General features: G+C 46.1%; 1 protein-coding gene across 5 annotated transcripts in view; it reads left to right on the top strand.

Moving 5' to 3' along the window:
• The window catches only part of HK2 (hexokinase 2), a 56493-nt gene that overhangs the window by 12166 nt on the left and 23795 nt on the right, over positions 1–20532 (top strand). For 4 of the 5 annotated variants that reach the window (XM_057741549.1, XM_057741548.1, XM_057741546.1 and 1 more), the window contains exons 2-3: positions 7332–7494; positions 18164–18312. In XM_057741549.1, the coding sequence (XP_057597532.1) occupies positions 7332–7494; positions 18164–18312 (312 nt within the window). Of the gene's footprint in view, positions 1–7331; positions 7495–18163; positions 18313–20532 lie in introns of those variants that run through there. The other variant, XM_057741550.1, reaches the window with a different exon arrangement.

Below are 20532 nucleotides of genomic sequence, written 5' to 3'. Positions count from 1 at the left end.
CTTGCCTTTCTTATCTACAAAGACTTCCATTCAATTCAGAGATGTTGATTGAGTCTATAATGAGTTGAGTTCTATGCTGTCTTGTAAAGTCCTAGAGAATAGGAATCCTGATTTCTTAAAAAAATTTAAAAAACATTGTGTGTGTGTATAAAGTTGACCCTTGAACAATATGGGTTTGAACTGTACGGGTCCACTTATACACAGATTTCCACATTCTTATAGCATATAAGTATGTGCTGTAGTACTACATTACTGATGCATGATTTGCAGTTGGTTGGATGCAGAACTATGTATAAGGAATGCTGACTGTGGATTTTCCACTGTGGGGGTTGGCACCCCAACCCCTGTGTAGGGTCAACTGTATATATATTTAAACTGTACAATTCGGTGGCATAAGTGCATTCACATTGTTGTACAGCTATCACCACTATCCATCTCCACAACTGATTTCTTTTAAAATTATGTTCCTGTATACTATATGCTTTGTATGTAATTGGTTTTTAACAAAGGCTATACAATGAGAGAAACTGGGGTCAGGGATTCAGGGGTTGAATGACAGGAATCTTACAGATTTAGATGCTGAAATTTAAGGTTTCTTCTACACTTTCCTTTGAGACTTCTTAAGGTATTCAAGATAGGATTTATAGCACTTTATTATATAATAAACTCTCAGAGTTAAAATATTGGTCTTTTCTGGATGTAGGTAGTTTGATCAGGACCATTTTCCTACTGGGACCAGATAGGATGGCCTCACAATCCAGGGAAGGCCACCAGCCATTCAACTGAAATTGGCCTGCAAGATGATATAGGCCCTTGGCGACGCTTGGGGGTAGGATTGTCATTTATTGTTTCTGACAATAGAGTAAGGGATCTGGGTGATCCAGATTCTAGTCTCGACTCTGTAACCTTAGTCAAGGGTGTTCCCTTGACCTCACTTTCTCTGAGTTTCCTTTCTGGCTCTCACCTCCAGGCCTTTCCTTTCTCGGCTTCCTCATACCTGGCTGGGGCGTGTCTGCCACACCTGAGGGCACTGCACATTCTACAAGGGTGATCTTCTGCTTCCTCCATTCCTTGCATCATTGCTATGACACAGTTTCCCCTCCTTTTAGTTCTAGTTGGAGGAATCTGTGGGCGTTTAAGGAGATGGGCTTTCCATTTGGTGTGTTATTTCATAAATAATATGGGGTTAATTTTGTTGTCGAACACAAGTTCATGTACCTGACAGTGAGGCCAAATACACTGAAACTTTGGAGTTTGGAGCAGAGAAAGGTTTGTTGCAAGGGCAATGCAAGGAAAATGGGTGGCTTGTGCTCAAAAGGCTGGAACTCCGTTGATTGTTTGCAGGGAAGAGTTTTTATAGCCAGATGTTGGGGTGAGAGCGGCCAGGTGTGTGACTTTCTTCTGGTTGGTTGGTGGTGAGGTAACAAGGTGGTGCTCCAGGAATGTTGAGCTGAGCCTAAAGTTCCTATCCCGTCTGGAAGGGGGTCTTAGTTCTTGCAGAAGAACTCAAGAGATAATTGTTGTGTGCATCCCTTGAGGAGGAACCAGGACCCTGCTTTCTTGCTGCACTATTGTTTCTGGATGGCTCCTCCTTTGTTTCTGCATTCCCTCCCTTTCCTAGTTAGTAACTGCTTGAATCTGCACTTCAGAACTCAGGGAAAGTCTGGGAGGCTGAAGCCTTTTTCCTACTAACATGAACTGGGACTCAGAAAGGCTTTTGTACCTGGGAAGGCCCCACAGGGTCCTGCTTGTTTTCAGCTTCTCTTTAGAACTTCTCCTGCCTGTACCCACAGTTCTGTAGAGGAGGCAGGCATGGACTGGTATGTTATGGGAAGAAAGAAATTGACCAAAATTGCCCAATGAGGAAGTTCTAATCTCAAGATTGCTAAATAGATGTGTCTAAAACTGCTATCTCTCTTTAACACACACCCTTGCCTTCGGGTAGGCAAGTGGCCTTCCCATACCTCAGCCAGGCTTTGCTTCTATCTGCCTCTATTTACCCAGCCTGGAATGCCCCCTCCTTTCCTTCTTTATTCCTGATAGAGATTTAAGAGAAGCAGCCCAGTGTGATAGGCCACACACCCACCACAGAAAGAGAAGGAACAGTTTGGGGAAACAGCCCCTGTTTTGCTAACCCCAGTGTGACCAAGTAGGGTTAAGAAATGCCCTTGATCCTCTGAGGGTGCCACTTGGCAGAGGCGAGTCCGGGAGAAGAAGAGGAAAAGGGGTAGAAAAAAAGGTTAGATAGATAGAGAGCTTTACATTTGTCACCTCATTTGTGCCAGTGGCTCTGTTGTGAGCACTAGTCCTCCCATTTTATAGGGAGGAAACTGAGACTCAGACACCTGTACACATGCTAGAGCCAGGATTTAAACACTGATTTTTCTGATGCCACAGCCTGCATTTCACCACCACCAGCTACTAAATAAGGGCTGACCTGAATGATTCTGCTTTGATAGTTTCCAACAACTGAAATTTGTTTCTAACAAGTATAGGGTTTGTCTTTCCAACTCCCAGCACTCAGGATCAACACAGGATTATTTCACACTTTAGCCTAGTGTCTTAAGTAATGACTTTCAAAGATCCTAGGCAGGAAGTGGTAAAAATGCCTTGAGCAGTGTTGACCAGAACACAGCCCATCATTGTTATGTTATTGACACGGTAGATACCAGCCCAAGGAGAGGGGAAGATGTTTGAGTGCCCAGACAGACCTTAAGGTCTCAGTTTGATTAGTCTGGAATGGAATTCTTACTATGTTATTCTAATGTGCAGCCAAGTTTGGGAGCTCTTATCCCAAGTGGCAGAATGGAGAATAGGTGGAAGTTATCACAAAGTAGATTTATCTCAGATTGAGGCAAAGCTTTCTAACAACTAGAGCTGATCAACAGTAGAAGCTAACCAACTTTGAGAAGTGGTGAGCCTGTCATGCTTGGAAGCATTCAAACCTAGGCCTGATGACTACTGGGGTGAGAGGGACAAACTAGATAAACTCAGATGTTGTCTATGTTCAATGGGATTTTGAACTCTCATTACCCCAAGGTCCTTTCTAAAAGTTAGTATTTTTTAGCCATAGTCTTACATTTGGTTTCTCCTTAATGATATTCTCCCATGACTTTGTACCTTCCTCGTACTCCCTCCCTCTGGGTGCACTGTGAGTGAAAGCTGGCAGGATTGTGCCAAGTGCATTTGCTTCCTTCCCAATCTGGGAAAAAGGTCTTTGTATGGAGGCTGCTTCTTTTTTTCTTTTGACTTCTGCTTTCTTTGGCTACCTTTCACTCAACCCAGCAGTGATGGCCAAGGCTAGGTGGGCCTCAGTGGTGTGTTCAGGAAGCTGTAACATCAGGTGATTAATCATTCCTTCCTGAGTGGCCCTAAGAAACTCAGAGTGGGTACGTCATCATACCCATCATCATGGCCCAAAGAGAAGACGTTTGAGCCGTGGTGCTATAGTTGCATTTTTCATAGCTGTCCCATATCCTTTCTCTTAGTCTCATCTGATGGAGAGGAAATCAAAGCACTGAGGTCATCCGAGAAAGTATAAGGCAGAGAGTGCCCACCCACACTAAGAGGGTCCACAGGAAAGGTGAGGGTGGTGGTCCTAAGGGCCTGGCTTTAGTGCCGGACACCTCAGTTTGAATCCTAGTTCTGCCCCTCACCCAGTGACCTGTAAAACAGGGATACAGACGTTTTACAAAAGAACAGTGGAAGTCAAGTCGGTAAACCCATAGGATGGTTTCTGGCAGGTGAGACATGCTTGGTAAATGTTTAGCTACTGTAACCATCTTCCTTATCACCATTGTCATCTGTCACTGAGCACTGAAAGATGATTGCCATCTCTTGGGTAAAGGGCAACATGATTTGCATAAAAGCTGACTGTATAACTTCTTAGGTTCTTTGAGAGTTGACTGGATTTCCAACAAGCCTTGTAGCAGCTTAAACATCAAAATTCAGCATGGCTGCTGTAGAATTATGGCCATTCTACCTTTGTTCTTTTGTGCACGTGACCTCACACTCCAAGAAGTGACAGTGCAGCCTCTTAACAAGGCAGTACAGGCTCTTCTTTCCTCTGCGAGAACTCTCTTGCTTCCTTTGCGACATCCAGAGCCATCTGTGGAGACAGGGGTGGGTGGCAGAGAGGCTTCTGGACCTTTCTTCTCTTTGGTATAGTGGTCACGTGGGAGCTCCAACTTAGTCATGTGTCAAAATCATGATAACGTCCAGAGATATGTCTGCTGCCCTCTGATCTGCCAGGGCAGCCCTGTGCGCCAAGCCCTCTACTGTTTGTCCTTCATGTCTCTGTGGTGGGATGACTGGAATAGAAGATGGCCTTTTAGTGGACATGGCCAGCCTGAATGTGCTGTAGTGCCATTTGGCCTGTATAGATCCTGCTGTTCAACAGAGAGGTATTCATCTAGCAGAGCGGACAAGAGCACAGATGAGATGGGCTGCCCCGTCCAGTCCTGGCTTAACATTTTGCATCTGTGTGATTTTGTGTATGTTGCCTTCTCCTTTCGGTAGAATGGAGGAAATAACACTATCTATCTCACAGGGCTGTTATAAGGATTAAATGAGTTCATGGGTATAAAACCTTGAGAACAGGTTTTGCTGAAGGGTTTGCTGTTATTACTATTGGCTCTGAGGGCATCTCAGGCTGTACCTGCACATGGCTTGGCATTGGCCTCTGGTCTGGTGGCCAGGACTTTGTATATTAGCATTGAGATGTTTAAGCCATAATGTAGTGTTCCTGGGCCAGCCCAGGTGTCCTTGGACCTGGAGCAGGAGGCCTCTGGGGTGATTAAATTTGCCTTGGGCCCGGAGTCTCCAGCGATTGACCGCCCACTGCACCAATAGGGAGAGGACTTGTCTGAGCCTGTAGGCTTTTAACTCCTGGGAGCCTCAAAGGTCATTGTCGGGGAGGCCAGCCTCCTCAGGAGCACCCTGATCAGTGGCCAGCTCGGGATGGGGGCTGGTGCCCCACAGCCCTAGGAGGCTGAAGCAGACAGTGGGCTCAAGGCAATCGAGGTGCCAGGAGCCTGAAGTCAGAAAACAGAACGGATGGTTGGAGTCTTCCTGGTTTAGACCAATGGAGTTAGATGTCTGCGGTAGCTCTCTAATAAAAGGGGGCAGCAAGGGAATTTGGGGAAATCTTCATTCCTGCAAATTTAAAACCCAGCATGGCAAGCCTGGCCCCTCTGCTGGCTGGGGAGGGAGTGGAGAAGTGGCTGAGGGCCTTGACACTTCTCTACCCCTGTTCTGTCCTTTTCCATCCCATGCGAGGATTGTGTCTGTCAATTTTGTTGTATCACATGGCAATTATGGAGAGGGGTAGGCCGATTCGCCACAGACTTTCCTTTGCCTTGCTTATAGCTGCTTTCAGCATTGTACTCCAGCCTCTGATCTTTCAACTTTTGGGGTCTTAGAAGAATGATGAAAGATTAATAGTGGTCAGGATATTTGAAATGATCTGAGAAGGGACAATCTTATAATTCATCAGAGGCAGAAACAAATCCAAAGAGAGGGATGGGCCCCAAACCCCATAGGAAGTTAGGATATGGCCTGGAAGGGAGAAGATGTGAGTCTCTCTCTCTCTCTCATTCTCTTCTTTTCTGCCCCACAAAGAAGGGCAGTGGTTTTGTTCTTTTCTCAAAGATTTAAAAACCTTTTTGCCATTCCTCTGGAAATTCTAGGATGCAAGTTTGGTTAAAAAAATTCTGAGAAGATCTGACAAAACATGCTGGAAAATACAATAGGCTGTTATTGAGCACATGTGTCTGGGAAAGCTCATTATTAAAAGTTTATGCTGCTTGGTCAGGGCAAAGGACAGATGGGCATTTACTTGTGTTTCCCACAGGACTAAGAGTGGTTGTGGTCATCAGCCAAGCTTTGCCTTTGGGAATCCTGGAGTTTTGGAGCTGGGAAAAGCAGGGTCCCTTCTGGTCCCCCAGTTTGCTGATGAGGCTGGAAGTAGCAGGACCACCACCCTCAGACCTTGAGGGCACAGCTGTGACCTGGTCCAAGGGTACTGATTCTAGCCCTACCTTCTGTGGCCAGCAGCTCACCTGTCCTGGGCACTGCTGCTGAAAACCCGGGATACTGTGGAAACTTGTGTGCCTCCTTGGAAGGATTTCTATCAGACCTTTTCCTGTTAGGAGAAAACTGGGAGTATCCATAGCCAGGGTGGATGAGAGCTTTCAAGAGGCAGATTGTCTGAGAGGGACTCCTATTGTTTGTCCTTCTCCTGGTGTTAAATCTGGGAAAAGTTCATGTAAATATATGTTGGAAACGAGATAAATGAAATGACTAGGGAGAGCTGCCTCTGCCTTTGAGGATGGGGGAAGTTGCTTTACCATGTGGATTGAGCCTCTGTTAATGTGTCAGGCAGTGGTGTGCTAGGCTCCAGAGATGCAAGCGTGAGCAAATAGTCATAGCTCTTCTTGCCCTTGGTGCTTATGATTTGGACACTAATAAATATATATTTCCAAATTGGGAGTGGTGTTGCGAAGGGAAAAGTCTGAGTTCATTAAAAAAAGCAGGGAAGACTGATTGTTTTATTCGGAAGATCAGAGAAAGCCTTTGTGCGGAGAGGTCTGAAGGTAAGGGATCTGCAGATGAAGAGCAGGGTGAGGAACTGTGGGGCCAGCATGAACAGTCTTCCAGGCAGGGAAGGGCGAGTTGGGGGATGGAACCAAGGCTGGTCTGCAGAAGGAGTGCAGAGGCACACAGATGATGAGGAGTGGGAGAGGCTAGGCTGTATAGGGAGGGCCTTGGAAGGATTTCGGGTTTGGTGGGAAGTCACTGAAAGGTTTTAAGCAGGGGACTATTAGAGTCTGTCTGGGGATGGAAAATGGATGGAAGAGGTAAAAGCATTGTAGAATCGGGGATTGTATTAGTCCAGGCAAGAGGTGCTGGCTGCTTGGCCTGTGGTGAGGGGTAGTAGGGTTGGCATGACTGGCTTTATGAGTGTAGGGGAGGACAAGAGATGAGGGCCGGTAATGAACCCCAGCTCCAGGGATGTTGTCATAGACATTTAAACTCAACCTTTCTGAAAAGAACTCTTCTCTTTCCTAATAGGCCTTTCCTCTGGTCTTCACCATTCTCCAGAAATAAAATTAGACCATTTTTCTAGTTTTAATTTTTAGTTTAGTTTTTTTTTTTTTTTTTTTTTAAAGGCAAAGTCCTGTCACAGAGGCTGGTTAAATGGTTTTTAATCATAACCTTCTGTGCATAACAGATTCTATGCTTTTGAGGAGCTGAGTGATGTTCCGTGGCGTGGATGCCTACCAGAATTCATTTAACATGTAGGTTGCTACTCTCATCTTCCCTCCTTGCAGGTTGACCAGTATCTCTACCACATGCGTCTTTCCGATGAGACCCTTCTGGAGATTGCTGACCGGTTCCGCAAGGAGATGGAGAAGGGGCTTGGAGCTACCACCCACCCCACTGCTTCAGTAAAAATGCTGCCTACCTTTGTGAGGTCTACTCCAGATGGGACAGGTACTGTACCTGGCGCGGGGAAGGTTCTGGGTTCTCCATTGCCTGGGGGAGATTTGGGTAACTTTGCTCAGGGACCCAAAGAACTATATACATGAGTGAAGGTTCTTTGGTGTCAAGCCTCAGAAGCCAACCCTGGCTAACTTAAGCTTGCAGGGATTTGAATGGAAGTCCTGGCAGTCAATGGAGAAGTAAATCCTGGTCAGCCCTGCTGGAGTACTGCTGTCAGCCATTTGTTTCCCATCCATGTGCTGAGAAAGTCTGCTTGCTCAGTTTGGGATTTACAGCTTCACTGAGATGGCATACAGTAAAAGTGATAAACAATAAATGGGACACGCACACATCCTAAAATTGTTAGGATATAAACTGGAAAACGTGGGCCAGATAAATGCTAGGGGTTGCTTCTGGAGAGAGAGAGAAGAAATGGAACAGGGAGGGGAACGTGAGGGAATATAATTGAAAGTGGTCAACATCAAGGCTTTGAGTTTTCCGTTGTGTTCACTGGGGCTGTGAGTTATGGAATGTGGCAGTGAGGACCCGTGACTCTTCAGTAGATAAAGCCTGTCAGAAATGAAGACTCTCCTTTGTTACTGGCACCCCAGTAGGGTGCTGAGAGGAGGAACGAGCAGTTGTGTGCAGGGACCACTGCCGTTCCACTGGACGTGGTCACACAGCCCGTGAGGCTTGGCTGGTGCATCCGCTTGCCGGCTAAGGCCGCCGTCCAGCACTGTGGCTGCTGTTGGTGAGTGTGCTTCTCGCCTACAGAAAGCTTGAGGCCTTGCTCAAGTGGTGCCTGCTCCGGGCTAGCCTTCCTCAGAACCTTGCTCAGCCCTTCCCAGCATTGCTTTTCATATCTAGGAAATTAAACCTCACATCTACACCTCTGGTCTAAAGGAACTCAGTCAGTGGCTCTCTAACTTTTCCGGACTACGTACTCACAGCAAGAAACACAAACATATGAATGCTGATATATAACCAAAACAAGTTTCAGGAACTAATGTTTATTCTTAAATGTGACACAGTCAGATCTATTATCGTCTATACTTTAAAACTGTCTCTAGCCAGGGCTCGTTAAGTTTTCTTTCAGCTTGCGGTGTGAAAGCCACTGTCCTAAATGCCCCTCACCCCGTTTTGTCCTGGTCAGGCCTTTGTAAAATTGGCTATTTCTTGCTGGGGTGAAGGTTGAAGATCAGAATTCTAGGTTTAAAAGGGTTTGAATTCAAGCTGTGTGCTTTAGAGCAGTTCATTTAAGCCCTAATCCCCCACTTTCTCATTTGTAAAAAGAAGAAACATCAGAGGGTTGGCGGGCTGAGAATTAAGGGGGGATGGACTATGTAACCTTCTCATGTGTGTGGTAAACCCAGTCCTATGCAGCCACCACAGCAAGCCTCACAGCCAGCACCCATTTTACTGAGAGAGGGTGAGTGACTCTCCCAGGTCCTTTTGTTTGGAGGTAGCAGCTGTGAGTGTTCATCCTGTCATTGGAGGTCCTCCATTTTGGAGCAAGGACCAGGTTCCAGCTTTCATAAATCAGGTCTCAGCTATCTAACGGTAATCAAAGACCTAGTAGAGAATGTGGGAGAGACTTGAGGAAGTTTCAGGCCGTCCGTTTATGATGGAGGCCTCCATTACCGACAAGAAAAATGAACTTCCAAATTATGGTTAGAGTTCTCTGTGAGAAGCAAGGGAATATCAACAGCCAGAACCCTGTAGGGGCTGATTCTAAAATATCTGTGCTTCACAGACTGTGTGGACCATGCAGTGCAAAGAAACATAGTTGGCACAGATACAAATGAAATGTTTATAGATGGTCTGAGAATATCTTACTTAGGTGACTGAATTTGGCGTCAGCTGGGTATATATATAAAAAATGCTCCTTATTTGTTTTTTTCTCTAAAACAGTTTTAAAAAGTTGAAAGAGTTGTGTAAAGAGCATCCATATGCAGACGACCTAAAGTCTGCATTGATATTGTAACTAGATTTGTTTTAGCACGCTCCTCTGTCCTTCCACCCATCAGTCCCTCTTGTTCTATTTGAGGCATTGCAAAGTAAATTGCAGAAAATCAGTTCATTTCAACCCTAAAACTGCTGCATGCACTTTATTAACTAGTTAGTGTTTGCTCTTTTTTCTTTTGATGTAAAACTTTGTACAAGGTGCAAATCTTAAATATCATCTGATGAGTTGACAAGTACATACACCTGTTTAATACAACCCCTATCAAGATAGAAAACATTGCCATCAGCCCAGGAAGTTCCCTGGTGCACCTTCTTAGGCAGTCCCTGTCCCCAACCCCCAGAAGCAATCACTGTTTTAAACTTTCCACATGTATTAATTTTGCCTGTTCTAAAACTTCCCATATATACAATCATACAGTATTTACTCTTTATGCAAGTCTTCATTTACCCATCATAATGAGAGCTTTATTTGTGTTGTGTATATCAGTAGTTCATTTTGGTTGCTGATTGCGTGGTGTGATTGGAATCCTATAATGACATGAATTCTGTGGACACCTGGGCTGTTTATACTCCTACCAATATCGTATGAGAGTTCTACCTGCCCCAATAATTATTGTCTGTGACTCCCCCTACCTTTTTGTTTTTGGCAGTGCAGAGTTGAATAGAGAAAGTGCATCTGCCAGGAATCTCACCATCTTGACCTGTCTGTAGGCAGCCTAACCTAAGCATTGCTGTGCGTGTGATTGCAGTGCCAGCCCTAACCACAGCTCTATCGGGGGCCCCCTGCACACATCACAGGGATCTGGCTCTCAAGGGACAGTTCCATCTTAAGAGGAAATGCAGGAATAATTGATATCATTTAATGAGCACCCGTGATATCTGTTTATGTAAACAATCTGTTTTACTCTCCATGTAAACTCTGCAAGAGAGATATTTCCATTTTGAAAATAAGGCAACTAAGGCTAAAAGAGATTGCCAAGGTCACCAGTGTCCAGTTAGTGGCAGAGTTGGAGTTTAAACATAGGTAGCCTTGACTCCAAGGCCGTAAGATTCATGATTTACATTGGCTCACCTTGCTGAACAAAAGTTTCTAGAGCAAATCAGATTATCATCTTCTACAATTGACCGTAAATATGGATTGGCTCTGTACCATTATAATAAGAAGCTCAAGTAGAACCCAATTAAAAATCTACAAATATTCTAGCATTTCAATTTATGTATTTAATAAATAATTTACATTTTTAACAAGTTCTTCCCCCCGCCCCCAGCATTCCAATTTAGAAATAAGTTATCTTTGTAGTGTCTTTATTGCCCTGCTTGTCTTGTCTTGTTTAGATATAAGCATGTCTTAAGGCAGAGTGAGATGAAGTCTTTGCTGTGTTGATCTTTTGATACTTCCCCACTTCCCTGAATTATGAGTTATTTTTTATAGGTGAGTGTATCTCTACCCTCTAGCTAGATTTAATTCCCTCGAGAGAAGGGAATGGCGATGAGGATGGTAGGCTTGTAAATGCCGGGTACTGTGCTAAGCACTGTATTTGAGCTATCTCATTAATTCTCACAGTCACCCAATAGAAGACACCCTAAACCCTGTTTTAGAGAAAAAGGAACCATATTTAGAGAGATTAGGCAACTTGCCCAAAGTCACATAGTGAACAACTAGAAGCATTGGGATTTGAACCCAGCCATCTGTGTTCCAATGCCTGGGCCCTTAGGCATATCACTAGTGGCCCCCAACACTGCTAGCCCAAGGCATTCATTCTTCTATTAGTAACTCAGGCCTAGCTGTTCAGTTCATTCAATAGAGTCCCCTCTGAGGCTGGTCCTCTGTGGGCCAGGAATGTGCTGAGCTGCCTTGTGCCCCACCTTTGAAGAGGGAGAGTTATCCTGGGGACATAAGGCTTACAGAGATGAAAAGATTACAGAATGATACCAGGGCATATAATACAAGGCCATGATATGATAAAGAGAGACTAGGCTGGTGATAGGGGGCGTGGAGGCTGATAAAACCCTGAAAGGAGCCCTTATCTTGGTTGCTCAGCATGGTATCAATAGCTGTGTAGTGGAGACATAGGTCAATCAATAGGTCGCATATGTGCAACTTAATTTGTGCGTTGATATGGTGCCTACAATATAAAATGAAGATTGTATCGATAAATAGCCTCCATATAGTAGTAACGGGAATTTATTACATGCACCAGGCATTGTGCCAAACACCTTATGCATTCATTGCATTGATTCTTGACTAAAAACTGTGTGTGTCTATGTGTCTATGTCCCTGTGTCCTGGGGAGTGATGGGGGAGGTGCTGGCTAGACAGGAGGTTATCACTGTCCCCTTTTAGCAGATGATGAAATCTGAGCATCAGATTTCTAATAATTTACCCGAAATCATATGGCTGATACATGTTAAAATAGGATGTGAATCCAGGTAGCCCTGCCTGAAAATCTTAACACAACGCCTACACAGTATTGAAACATAATCATGTTTTAATCCTTTGAAGAGTTGTTTCACATCTGTGGAACTAGTATAGCACCTCTCTGTGAGTGACCCATATTTTGAGCTTAAGAAACATTTCCTGAGTGTAAAAGCACCAGGGTGGTGCTTCTGATGGTGTTTTGGGAGTTTTGGGGGGGCACTTATAAAGCGTTATGTGCTCTTGGTCCCTCCCTTCAATTGGAGCAGCTTTATGTGTCTCTATTTCTACATTTTGGCATTTAGCCTCCTGTTGTTGTACTATAATGGAGTATCTGAAATCTTGGAGCTTAAAAAGAGGCTGCCAGATGTGGTAGTGACTGTGGTGTTTCCAGGTACTTGGGAAATAGGTGCCTTGAAACCTGTGTCTGACAAAGTTAGTTTTGCTGGATTACGTACCCAAGACCTGGAGATTTTTAGTTGGGCTCTAAATTGGGGTCCATGCCATACATTCTTAGATGAGACCATCGCCGTTTGCTAGCAGGCACTGTGGCACCTTCAAAGATCCTCAGAGCTCTGGGAACGCTGCATCAAAGCTCCTTGTTTAAAGGAGGCTTCTGGAGCCTGTGGTTCTGAAGAAGTCCATTTAATCACCTGAAGAAGCCCCGGGCTGAGGGGCTGGGCTCTGGCTCCAGCCTTAACAAGGCAGGGTACTGCCACTTCTGAACACAGTTGCCTTCGACAAAAGGGCAGTGCTGCTTAAAAATTCAAAACAAAACCAGACCTGTTCTGTTCACAAGTCACCCTTTATGCACTGGTTGGCACGCTGCTCTGCGTGCCTGATGGGAGGAACAGGTGGTGATCTATTTTAATTAGTGGCAAGTACCTAGCGATTGAAAATAGACTGTTGGGAAATTCAGCTGGCCCTCACCCCTCACAGGTTGCGTGGACATTGTAAGTGGGTGACTTGGACAGTGTTGGAGTTATGGCCTGCTCAAATATATTACTGATGTCTCATCAACTGAGTTGACAGTGATGATCCTGTTCAGGCGGTTAGTGACTTAGATGGCATTTAGGCCTCTTCAGCCTTTCCCTGGGACAGGTGAATTCCCAGGAAAAACTGAAATCCCTTTATCTTGCTGACCTTATGTATTTGATAAGAACCTCACTGAAAGTGGGCAGAGTGGTAGTCCAGGATGGGAAATGAGTCAGCAAACAAACTCAAAGAGGGAACAACTTGAATCTTAACCGTTGGGCAATTTGATGGAGGGTGGCAAGACCTAATACTGCTATTGCCAGTTCCTCTTAACTGTGAGTCCTTATTTCCTTTTGATGGAGGGTTGTTACCCCTTCTTTTGTCTGCTTTTGGAGGGGGATGTTCTTAATTAGGAGGACCTTCATCAGAGAGGGCTTGGAGAGTGTCCAGTAAGGTGGGAACGGAGGTTTGGTATAATCATATGAGACGGCACCAGTTTGCGGCTACCAAAAAAGCCTGTCTCAAAAAGCTTTAGTAGGTCCTGGGTTCCTTTGGGGAGAAGGGTCTGTCTCCTCTTGCCAGTGAATGTGTGTCTGCCACCTCCCACTTAAGTTTGAGAGCATTTGGCCCAGGGGGATGGGCCAAGTTACTGATAAAGATTAGGGCGTTTTTGCTTTCTTTTTCATTACTTTATGGCTTATTTGCGTCCATCCTGGATTCTGCGCCAGGTGATCCTCAGCTTCCAGGAACCAGCACCACGAGAGATATGGGTGAGGTGCATAGGGACCCGCGTGAGTGTTGATTGGGGTCAGATGAACTTGGGGGTGAATCCAGCGGTCGTTTACCCCTGTATGATCGTAACCAAGTGACTCAGCTTCTGAGCCACAGTGTCACTTCCATTGCCACCCAGGCCAGCTTAGAGCCTGTGGCAACCTCTGGGTTTTATGCTCTTGGCATCATTAAAGAAGAATTCCATTTTTTTTCTTTTTTTGGCTGCGCCACGCGGCTTACAAGATCTTAGTTCTCCAACCAGGGATTGGACCTAGGTCCTCGGAAGTGAAAATGTGGAGCTGTAACCACTGGACAGCCAGGGAAGTCCCAATAATGAAGAATTCCTTATTTGAGGATTTACAACTTTCTCATGAGCAGCGTTTGTGCTCATTGCAGTAGAAAACTACACCTGGATTTAAATCTTGGTTTCAGTTACTTGACCTGAATCTTGGTTTTCTTATCTGGAAATTGGGATCGTGATATCCAATAGGGTTGTTGAGAATGAATGAGATAATGTTTATGAACATCACTTAACAAATTTCTCTTCTTTTAAAAATATTTACGTGTTGGGCCTTAAATTAATTAAACCTCCTCCACACTTGCCTCTGTCTCTCCATCCTTTTATGGCCACAATAATCCAGACACAAGTGGGAAAGTCCAAACCTGTGTCCCAGAGATGAGAGAGATGAAGGCAGTGTTCTGGGCTTCATTTTTTCTAAAAGTCACATAAGGAAGTATAAGATGAATTTGATCTTTTAAATGAACCTATGTGAAACCTTGCTTCTTTTATTTTAGCGGTGGTGACAACATTTAGAAGTAACTAGAGAGATTTAGAAAGGGCAGTGAAGACGAACATCCAACTGGAAAAAAAATAATTGCAGATATACAACCAACAAAACTATTTTCATTAATATACAAAGAGCTCTTTGAGGTTGTTAAGAAAATAATGAATATATATTTTTAAAAGGCAAAACATGTAAGTAGAAAATTCACAGAAAAAGGTTTACAATGCCAGTCAATAATTCAAAATGTCTAACCTACACAAAGGGAAGAAACCAAGTTTAAAAAATGAGCTGCCACTTTGACCTATGAGATTGGCAAAGATTAACGGTACATAACATAGGACACTGGTGACAGTGAAACCCACCCGTTGGTTTATGTGGAATTTGGAGGGAATTTTTAGGAAGATAATTTGGTAATATCTTGGTAATTCAAAACATAAATCCTTTGAACCAGCAATTCAAACCCTTTTCTTAGAATGTGTCAGTTAACGGTCTTCCCTGTTTTTGTAATATAAATGTGTCTAAGGACACTCAAGAAACATTAATAATGGTTACTTTTGAGGTATGGAGAAGAAAAGAGATGTTTGCTTTTCATTTTTTCCACTTTTGCACTGTTTGTTGAACATTTTAAAAATCAGATGTTAGAATTGTATTCTAGATATAACAGCATGCTTAACAATAAAAGAAATCTTACCTCTGGTCTTACGGTCTCCTCAAATATTTTGTTTAACAAATGAACCATCAGTGAGCAAATGCAATATGAGATGTTTTCTTAATACATTGCCTCAAATACCAAATATAATCATTCAGCAGAATGATCTCGCTGGACCTTACTGGGTCCTCTGCCCTGTGGCTGTGTACTTAAGAAACTTGCTGTAGGCACGTTCTCTTGCCCCAGAGCCTCACTCCTGCCCGTCCAGTCTGACTGTCCCAGGCCCACTGATGCCATCCTCCTTCACACCACACCACACACTCTGGGCTTCTGGGCTTCTAGGATATCCTGGAAGGTTCACAGTGGAGGTTAGGACTTGGGCCAGGAGTAGGGTAGGAGTAGGCAGGGATTGGAGGGGCTGAGGAGAGCTAGGAGAGGAGCTACATAATCAAAGGTGTAATAACAGGGACAGCAGCTGCTGTTTGTTGATGGCTTACTGTGTACCTGCGTATATAGATATAATGCATTCTGTATTTCATATCAGCTCATGACCCCTGGGAAAGTCCGCTTTATGAGCCCTGTTCTGCAGGTGAGGTGACATGCTCAGAGGAGCCATACAGGTAGTGAAGCAGCTGAGCTGCGGAGTTCAAAACACAGCCTGCTGCTGCTCTGTGTGAGGGCCTCTTGTGGGTGGTGTGCAGGTAGGCACTAGGGGAGGGGTCCATCCACTGTCCTAAGGGGTCACCTTAGGATTTAGCTCCAGGAGCCGTGGTGCTGGGCCTGCCTCAGAGATACTAGACCCTGGAAGGAATCAAGTCTTCGGCTGTGGTGGCTGTGATCACGTGTGTTTGCTGAGGGAGCATCAGGGAGGAGGGGTGCAGAGGAATGTCTGATCTGGTGGAGTCTGAAAAGAATGACACTCTTTCCTGGGAACGGAATTATCAGCAGCACTGTATTATTTGTGGTTTCCCTTCAGTCCATCAGCAAATACTGCAACACCACCATTCTTGATGGAGCTGTCCCCTCCAGTGAATCCATCTGGGCTGGCCTCGAATTGTGACCAACCAGGGGCAGCCTTGGCCGCTTCAATCCCCCACAGTCGCCGATTCAGCAGATTCATGTGTCCGGGGCTGCAGAGTGCTGATGCAGGCAGTTCATCTTTGATTTTCCTGTTCATCCTCCATGACAACCACACACAGTTTTCCCTACACATTGGCTGGCGTCCCACTACCAGGGGAGGCTCAGAATGGGTGCGCCTTGAAAAGCCACCCGTGGCCACAAGAGGGGCAGTCTCCCCAGGTGGGGTCGAGGTTGCCCCAGCTATCTAGCGACTGTAGCTAGAGGGCTGGGGGGAGCCTCCAGATGCCAGGGAGGGGACGGAAAATTAGTACCCCTGAGGAATGCTGAAGTCACTAGAGGAGAGTCCAATGGCTTTTCTTGGACAGGTTTCTTCAGTCTCCCCTCAGAATGCTGCTTTTGCTTTTTTCTGTCTGAGAGGCAGCCCTAATACTGGGCCTGGGAGACGCAAGTGTGGGGGTCAGGCAGGGTTTGCCGAGAGCCTGGATGGAAAATTTCTAGTACCTACTGAGTGTGTCGTGAGTTCTTGGCATTGTGCTGGGTGCTTGAGGCACATTATCTGGCTTTCCTCTCACCTCAGCCACGTGAGGTATGGTGATCCTGCTCTCGAGATGAGGCAGCTGAGGCTCGGAGGCTGAGGCATTTGCCACGGCCAAAAAGTGACTGGAGTTCTGATGCAGGTAATGTGGGCTGCAGAGCCAGTCTCTGTACATATGTTATGAGCAGACCGTGGCTGTGTGGAGGCAAGTCCCCATGGAACCCTGGGTGGGGGATGCTCACCCCAAGGTGCCCCTTGGGACTGTAGGGGCTTTGTGGGCAAGAGCCCTCAGGGAACCGGGCAGATGTCGCTTTTCTCAGGGCCAAACAGTTATTGCTGTTGGGAGGTTGTGGGTCAGAATAAATCCTTATTTCATTTAGTCCGAGCACTTCCCTGACCCTCTGATCCATTCTCCTTGGCATCAGTGGCAAGTCTCCCCTCAGGGAAGGGGCTGAGTGCTGACAAACATGCCAGGAAGTGAATCCCCCCTGGAAACAATGGTGTATCCTTCAAGAGGGTGTGCGGCAGGGCATTGGAAGGCTGGTGGAGCAGGACGGGTTGGGGAGGCTGCCGAGGGGATGAGCCCCGCCTTGTTCCCCGGTCCTTGCCTGCCCCGCGGGGCCCCAGCCCTGGCTCTGGCCTCCACGCCTCTTCAGCACTTCCATTCTGGGCTGCACAATGGTGTGTGTCCCTGTAGCCGGTATTATTGTCTGGAATCTGGATGTTTCCTGTTCTGCACTGCTAATTTCCTGGAGGGACTGGACTGTACCTTCCTGGTGACACCTGAAGATCTTGACCCACTTGTGTCTGGTATCTCCGTCTTCCCCCCTCCGCCGCAGCCCTGTGGCTTGTCTGAGTGGCCTGACTCTTGTCTTATATACTCCTAAGTCAGCGTTCTCTCACATTGGAGTAAGCCTGGGATCTTGTTTTTGGTGGGGGGCACCTGCTTGACTGATTTGCTAGGCCTCTTAATTTATAGCCAGTTGGATCCCATTCTGCTCCATCATGGGACCCCCTCATCCTGCTGAGGGATGTTGCCGTCACCGTATACAAACACTGAAGAGTACATTTTGTTCAGGGATCACAATTTGGCAAAAGGCCCAGAGGACCACAAGGTTGTAGCAGCGTGCTGGGTATCCTGGGGGCATGAAGGACAAAACTGAGGCCTGGTCTCCTGGTACAGGGCTTGATGGGCCCTGTGAGCTCGGTGGGGAATTAGCTGAAAGCCTTTGGGAAATAGCTCTTGTGAGGGGCGTGGGCACCCTATCGTTGGATGTGAAACTGATTCTTTATGTGAATTCTGAAAGTAATATGGAAGTGTTTAGCATTAAAAAGAATCAGACAATACATAAAAGTGTGTAGAAAAGAGTAATAAGACCCACTGGCCACCTCATCACTTAGAGATGACCAGTGTTTATGGTAGGATTCTCGGGTTTTAAGTTTTGGTTTCTGTGAAACAGTTACACCTTGTCTTTTCCAAACCAATAGTAGCCCTTCTTTCTGCAGAACACGGAGAGTTCCTGGCTCTGGACCTTGGAGGGACCAACTTCCGTGTACTTTGGGTGAGAGTAACAGACAATGGACTCCAGAAGGTTGAGATGGAGAACCAGATCTACGCCATCCCCGAGGACATCATGCGAGGCAGTGGTACCCAGGTATAACCCTTCTCACTGGGGCTCTAGGCCCCACAGGAGCAGGTACTCCTCCTTCTCTGTGGTCTGGAGGGAGGACGCCTTGACTGAGGCTTGGGTTCCCTGCCCTCTCTTTGCCTGGTGATCCCCTTCTATGCCTGGATGGTAGGTGGGGGGCCTCCATCAGGAGAGGTGCACATGGCCAGAGAGCAGGAAGCATGTGCATGAGGCCCCAGGGTCTGGATGTGCTTTGGTGGGAGGGATTTTGATTTTCCATCTCATTTGAGGTCTGCTTGCATGCATTGGTTATTGAGGAAAGCCTGCTGTCAAGAGGCTGGGCCAATACACCCAGACACCTATGGTTAGTGGTGTCATTGAGTAGCGCATCAGTAGAATACATGATTGTGGTTTGCAACTGCCACCTGCCACGGTGGTCATTCTGTAGCCCTCTAACTCACAGTTGTTAGCATAGCGTTGCATGAAATGGAACCTGCACCTTTGCCTTTTTGGTTATTTGCTCTCTCTTTTTTTTTTGACCTTCTAAAACAGAGGAGGTTTTACACACAGGGACGGGAGCCTGTTGAGAACACACTAAAATCCAGCTTCGGGGTGTCTGTTCTACTTGACACTGCAGTGGGCTCCATGTGCTTCCACACTGGCCCCAGATCATGCTTAGTCATCCCCATATCTCTGTGAGCTCTAGAGTCACATTTTGTACTTGGCACATACAGTAAAAAGAGTGGATGGAGAAGAAATGTGAAATCCAAGTAAGAGTCATCTCAGTGATGGCTAGAAGAGAACGAGCAAGCACTGTTGTCATCACAATAGTGTCCAAATGTGTTGAGCATCTACTGTGTATCAGGCCACTGGTCCTTGCTGGGAGTCAGACTCCTGGTCCTCCCCTTCAGGGCTTCAAGTCCAGCTAGACCAGCAGACACACATCCGCCCACAGAAAGTAACACATGTTGTGTTGAAGTGGGTGAGCAACCATTAGGAGGAAGAGCTGACAGGTGTCAGGCTGACTGAAAGCGCTTTGTATGGATTTCCTCATTTTATCCTCACAGAAGCCCTAAGGTTGGGTCCTCCTATTATCTGCACTTTCTAGATGTGGAATTGGGCTGTGAAAGATTGAGTGACTTGACCTTAGTTATAGCAGTGGGAGGGGTGAGAGGCAAGACACAAAGCCAGGTCCATAAGAACCTGTGTTTGTCCAACTATAAGAGGCTTTGTCCACTTTTTAGGCCACTTGATGTGGTCCATGGGAATGGTGCTTCCTGGAATTAGGCAACATGGTGGTCCAGGGTCCCTGCTACCTACCCCTGCTTGCAGAGTAGGAAGCACTCCCTGAAGGGGCTGGTGCTCCTGCAGGTGTGAGGTCCTGCAGGCCAGGCCCTTTGGGGCTCTCCCTTTCAAGAGTTCCTCCAGGAGAGCCTTCCTACAGAGGGGACACTCACTGCCACCACGCCAGAAGTATCTGGCGGGTTGGTGTGTGATGGCTACAGGTCCCGCCATTGTTCTCTGCTCTTGGGTGTCCAGGGACACTGGTATCCCCTTTCATCTGCTCCGCAAAAGCTTCCTTGGGATGTTCTTTCTACTCGTACTCTAGCTGCTCTCAGTCCATGGAGAGGAATCACCAAAGACATTCATAGCTATAGGGCTCACTCTTGAGCACTGGCTCTTCCTGCTATATTTTATTATACATAATATGTACTCAGCAAAAGAGTGAAAGGAAGAAATGAAATCTAAGTAAGATGCTCTTCCTGCATGGTCAGCTTTTGAGCCTTAAAGTAGTAGTCCCCAACTTTTTTGGCACCAGGGACTGGTTTCATGGAAGACAGTTTTTCCCCAGACCGGGTGTGGGGGCGTGGTTTCGGGATGATTCAAGCACATTACATTTATTGTGCCTTTTTTTCTCTTATTATTACATTGTAATATATAATGAAATAATTATAGAATTCCCCATAATGCTGAGAGGAGGCGGCGCTCAGGTGGTAATGCAAACGATTTACTTGCCGCTACTCACCTCCTGCTGTGTGGACCTGTTCCTAACAGGCCTTGGACTGGTACTGGTCCGTGGCCCGGGGGTTGGGGATTCCTGACTTAGAACTTGGAGGAGGTGGATACTTCTCACTTCTAGTGCACTGTTCTTCCCACCACAGCAGGCCACCTCCTGGGAAAGGAATTTCTGACCATGAATAGGACATATGGGGGAGATATTTTTAGACCCTTTGTATGTCCTTGGGG

This window comes from Hippopotamus amphibius, chromosome 7 (genome assembly GCF_030028045.1).
Source record: "Hippopotamus amphibius kiboko isolate mHipAmp2 chromosome 7, mHipAmp2.hap2, whole genome shotgun sequence".
Taxonomy (NCBI): domain Eukaryota; kingdom Metazoa; phylum Chordata; class Mammalia; order Artiodactyla; family Hippopotamidae; genus Hippopotamus; species Hippopotamus amphibius.
This window is presented reverse-complemented; position numbering and strand designations above follow the sequence as displayed.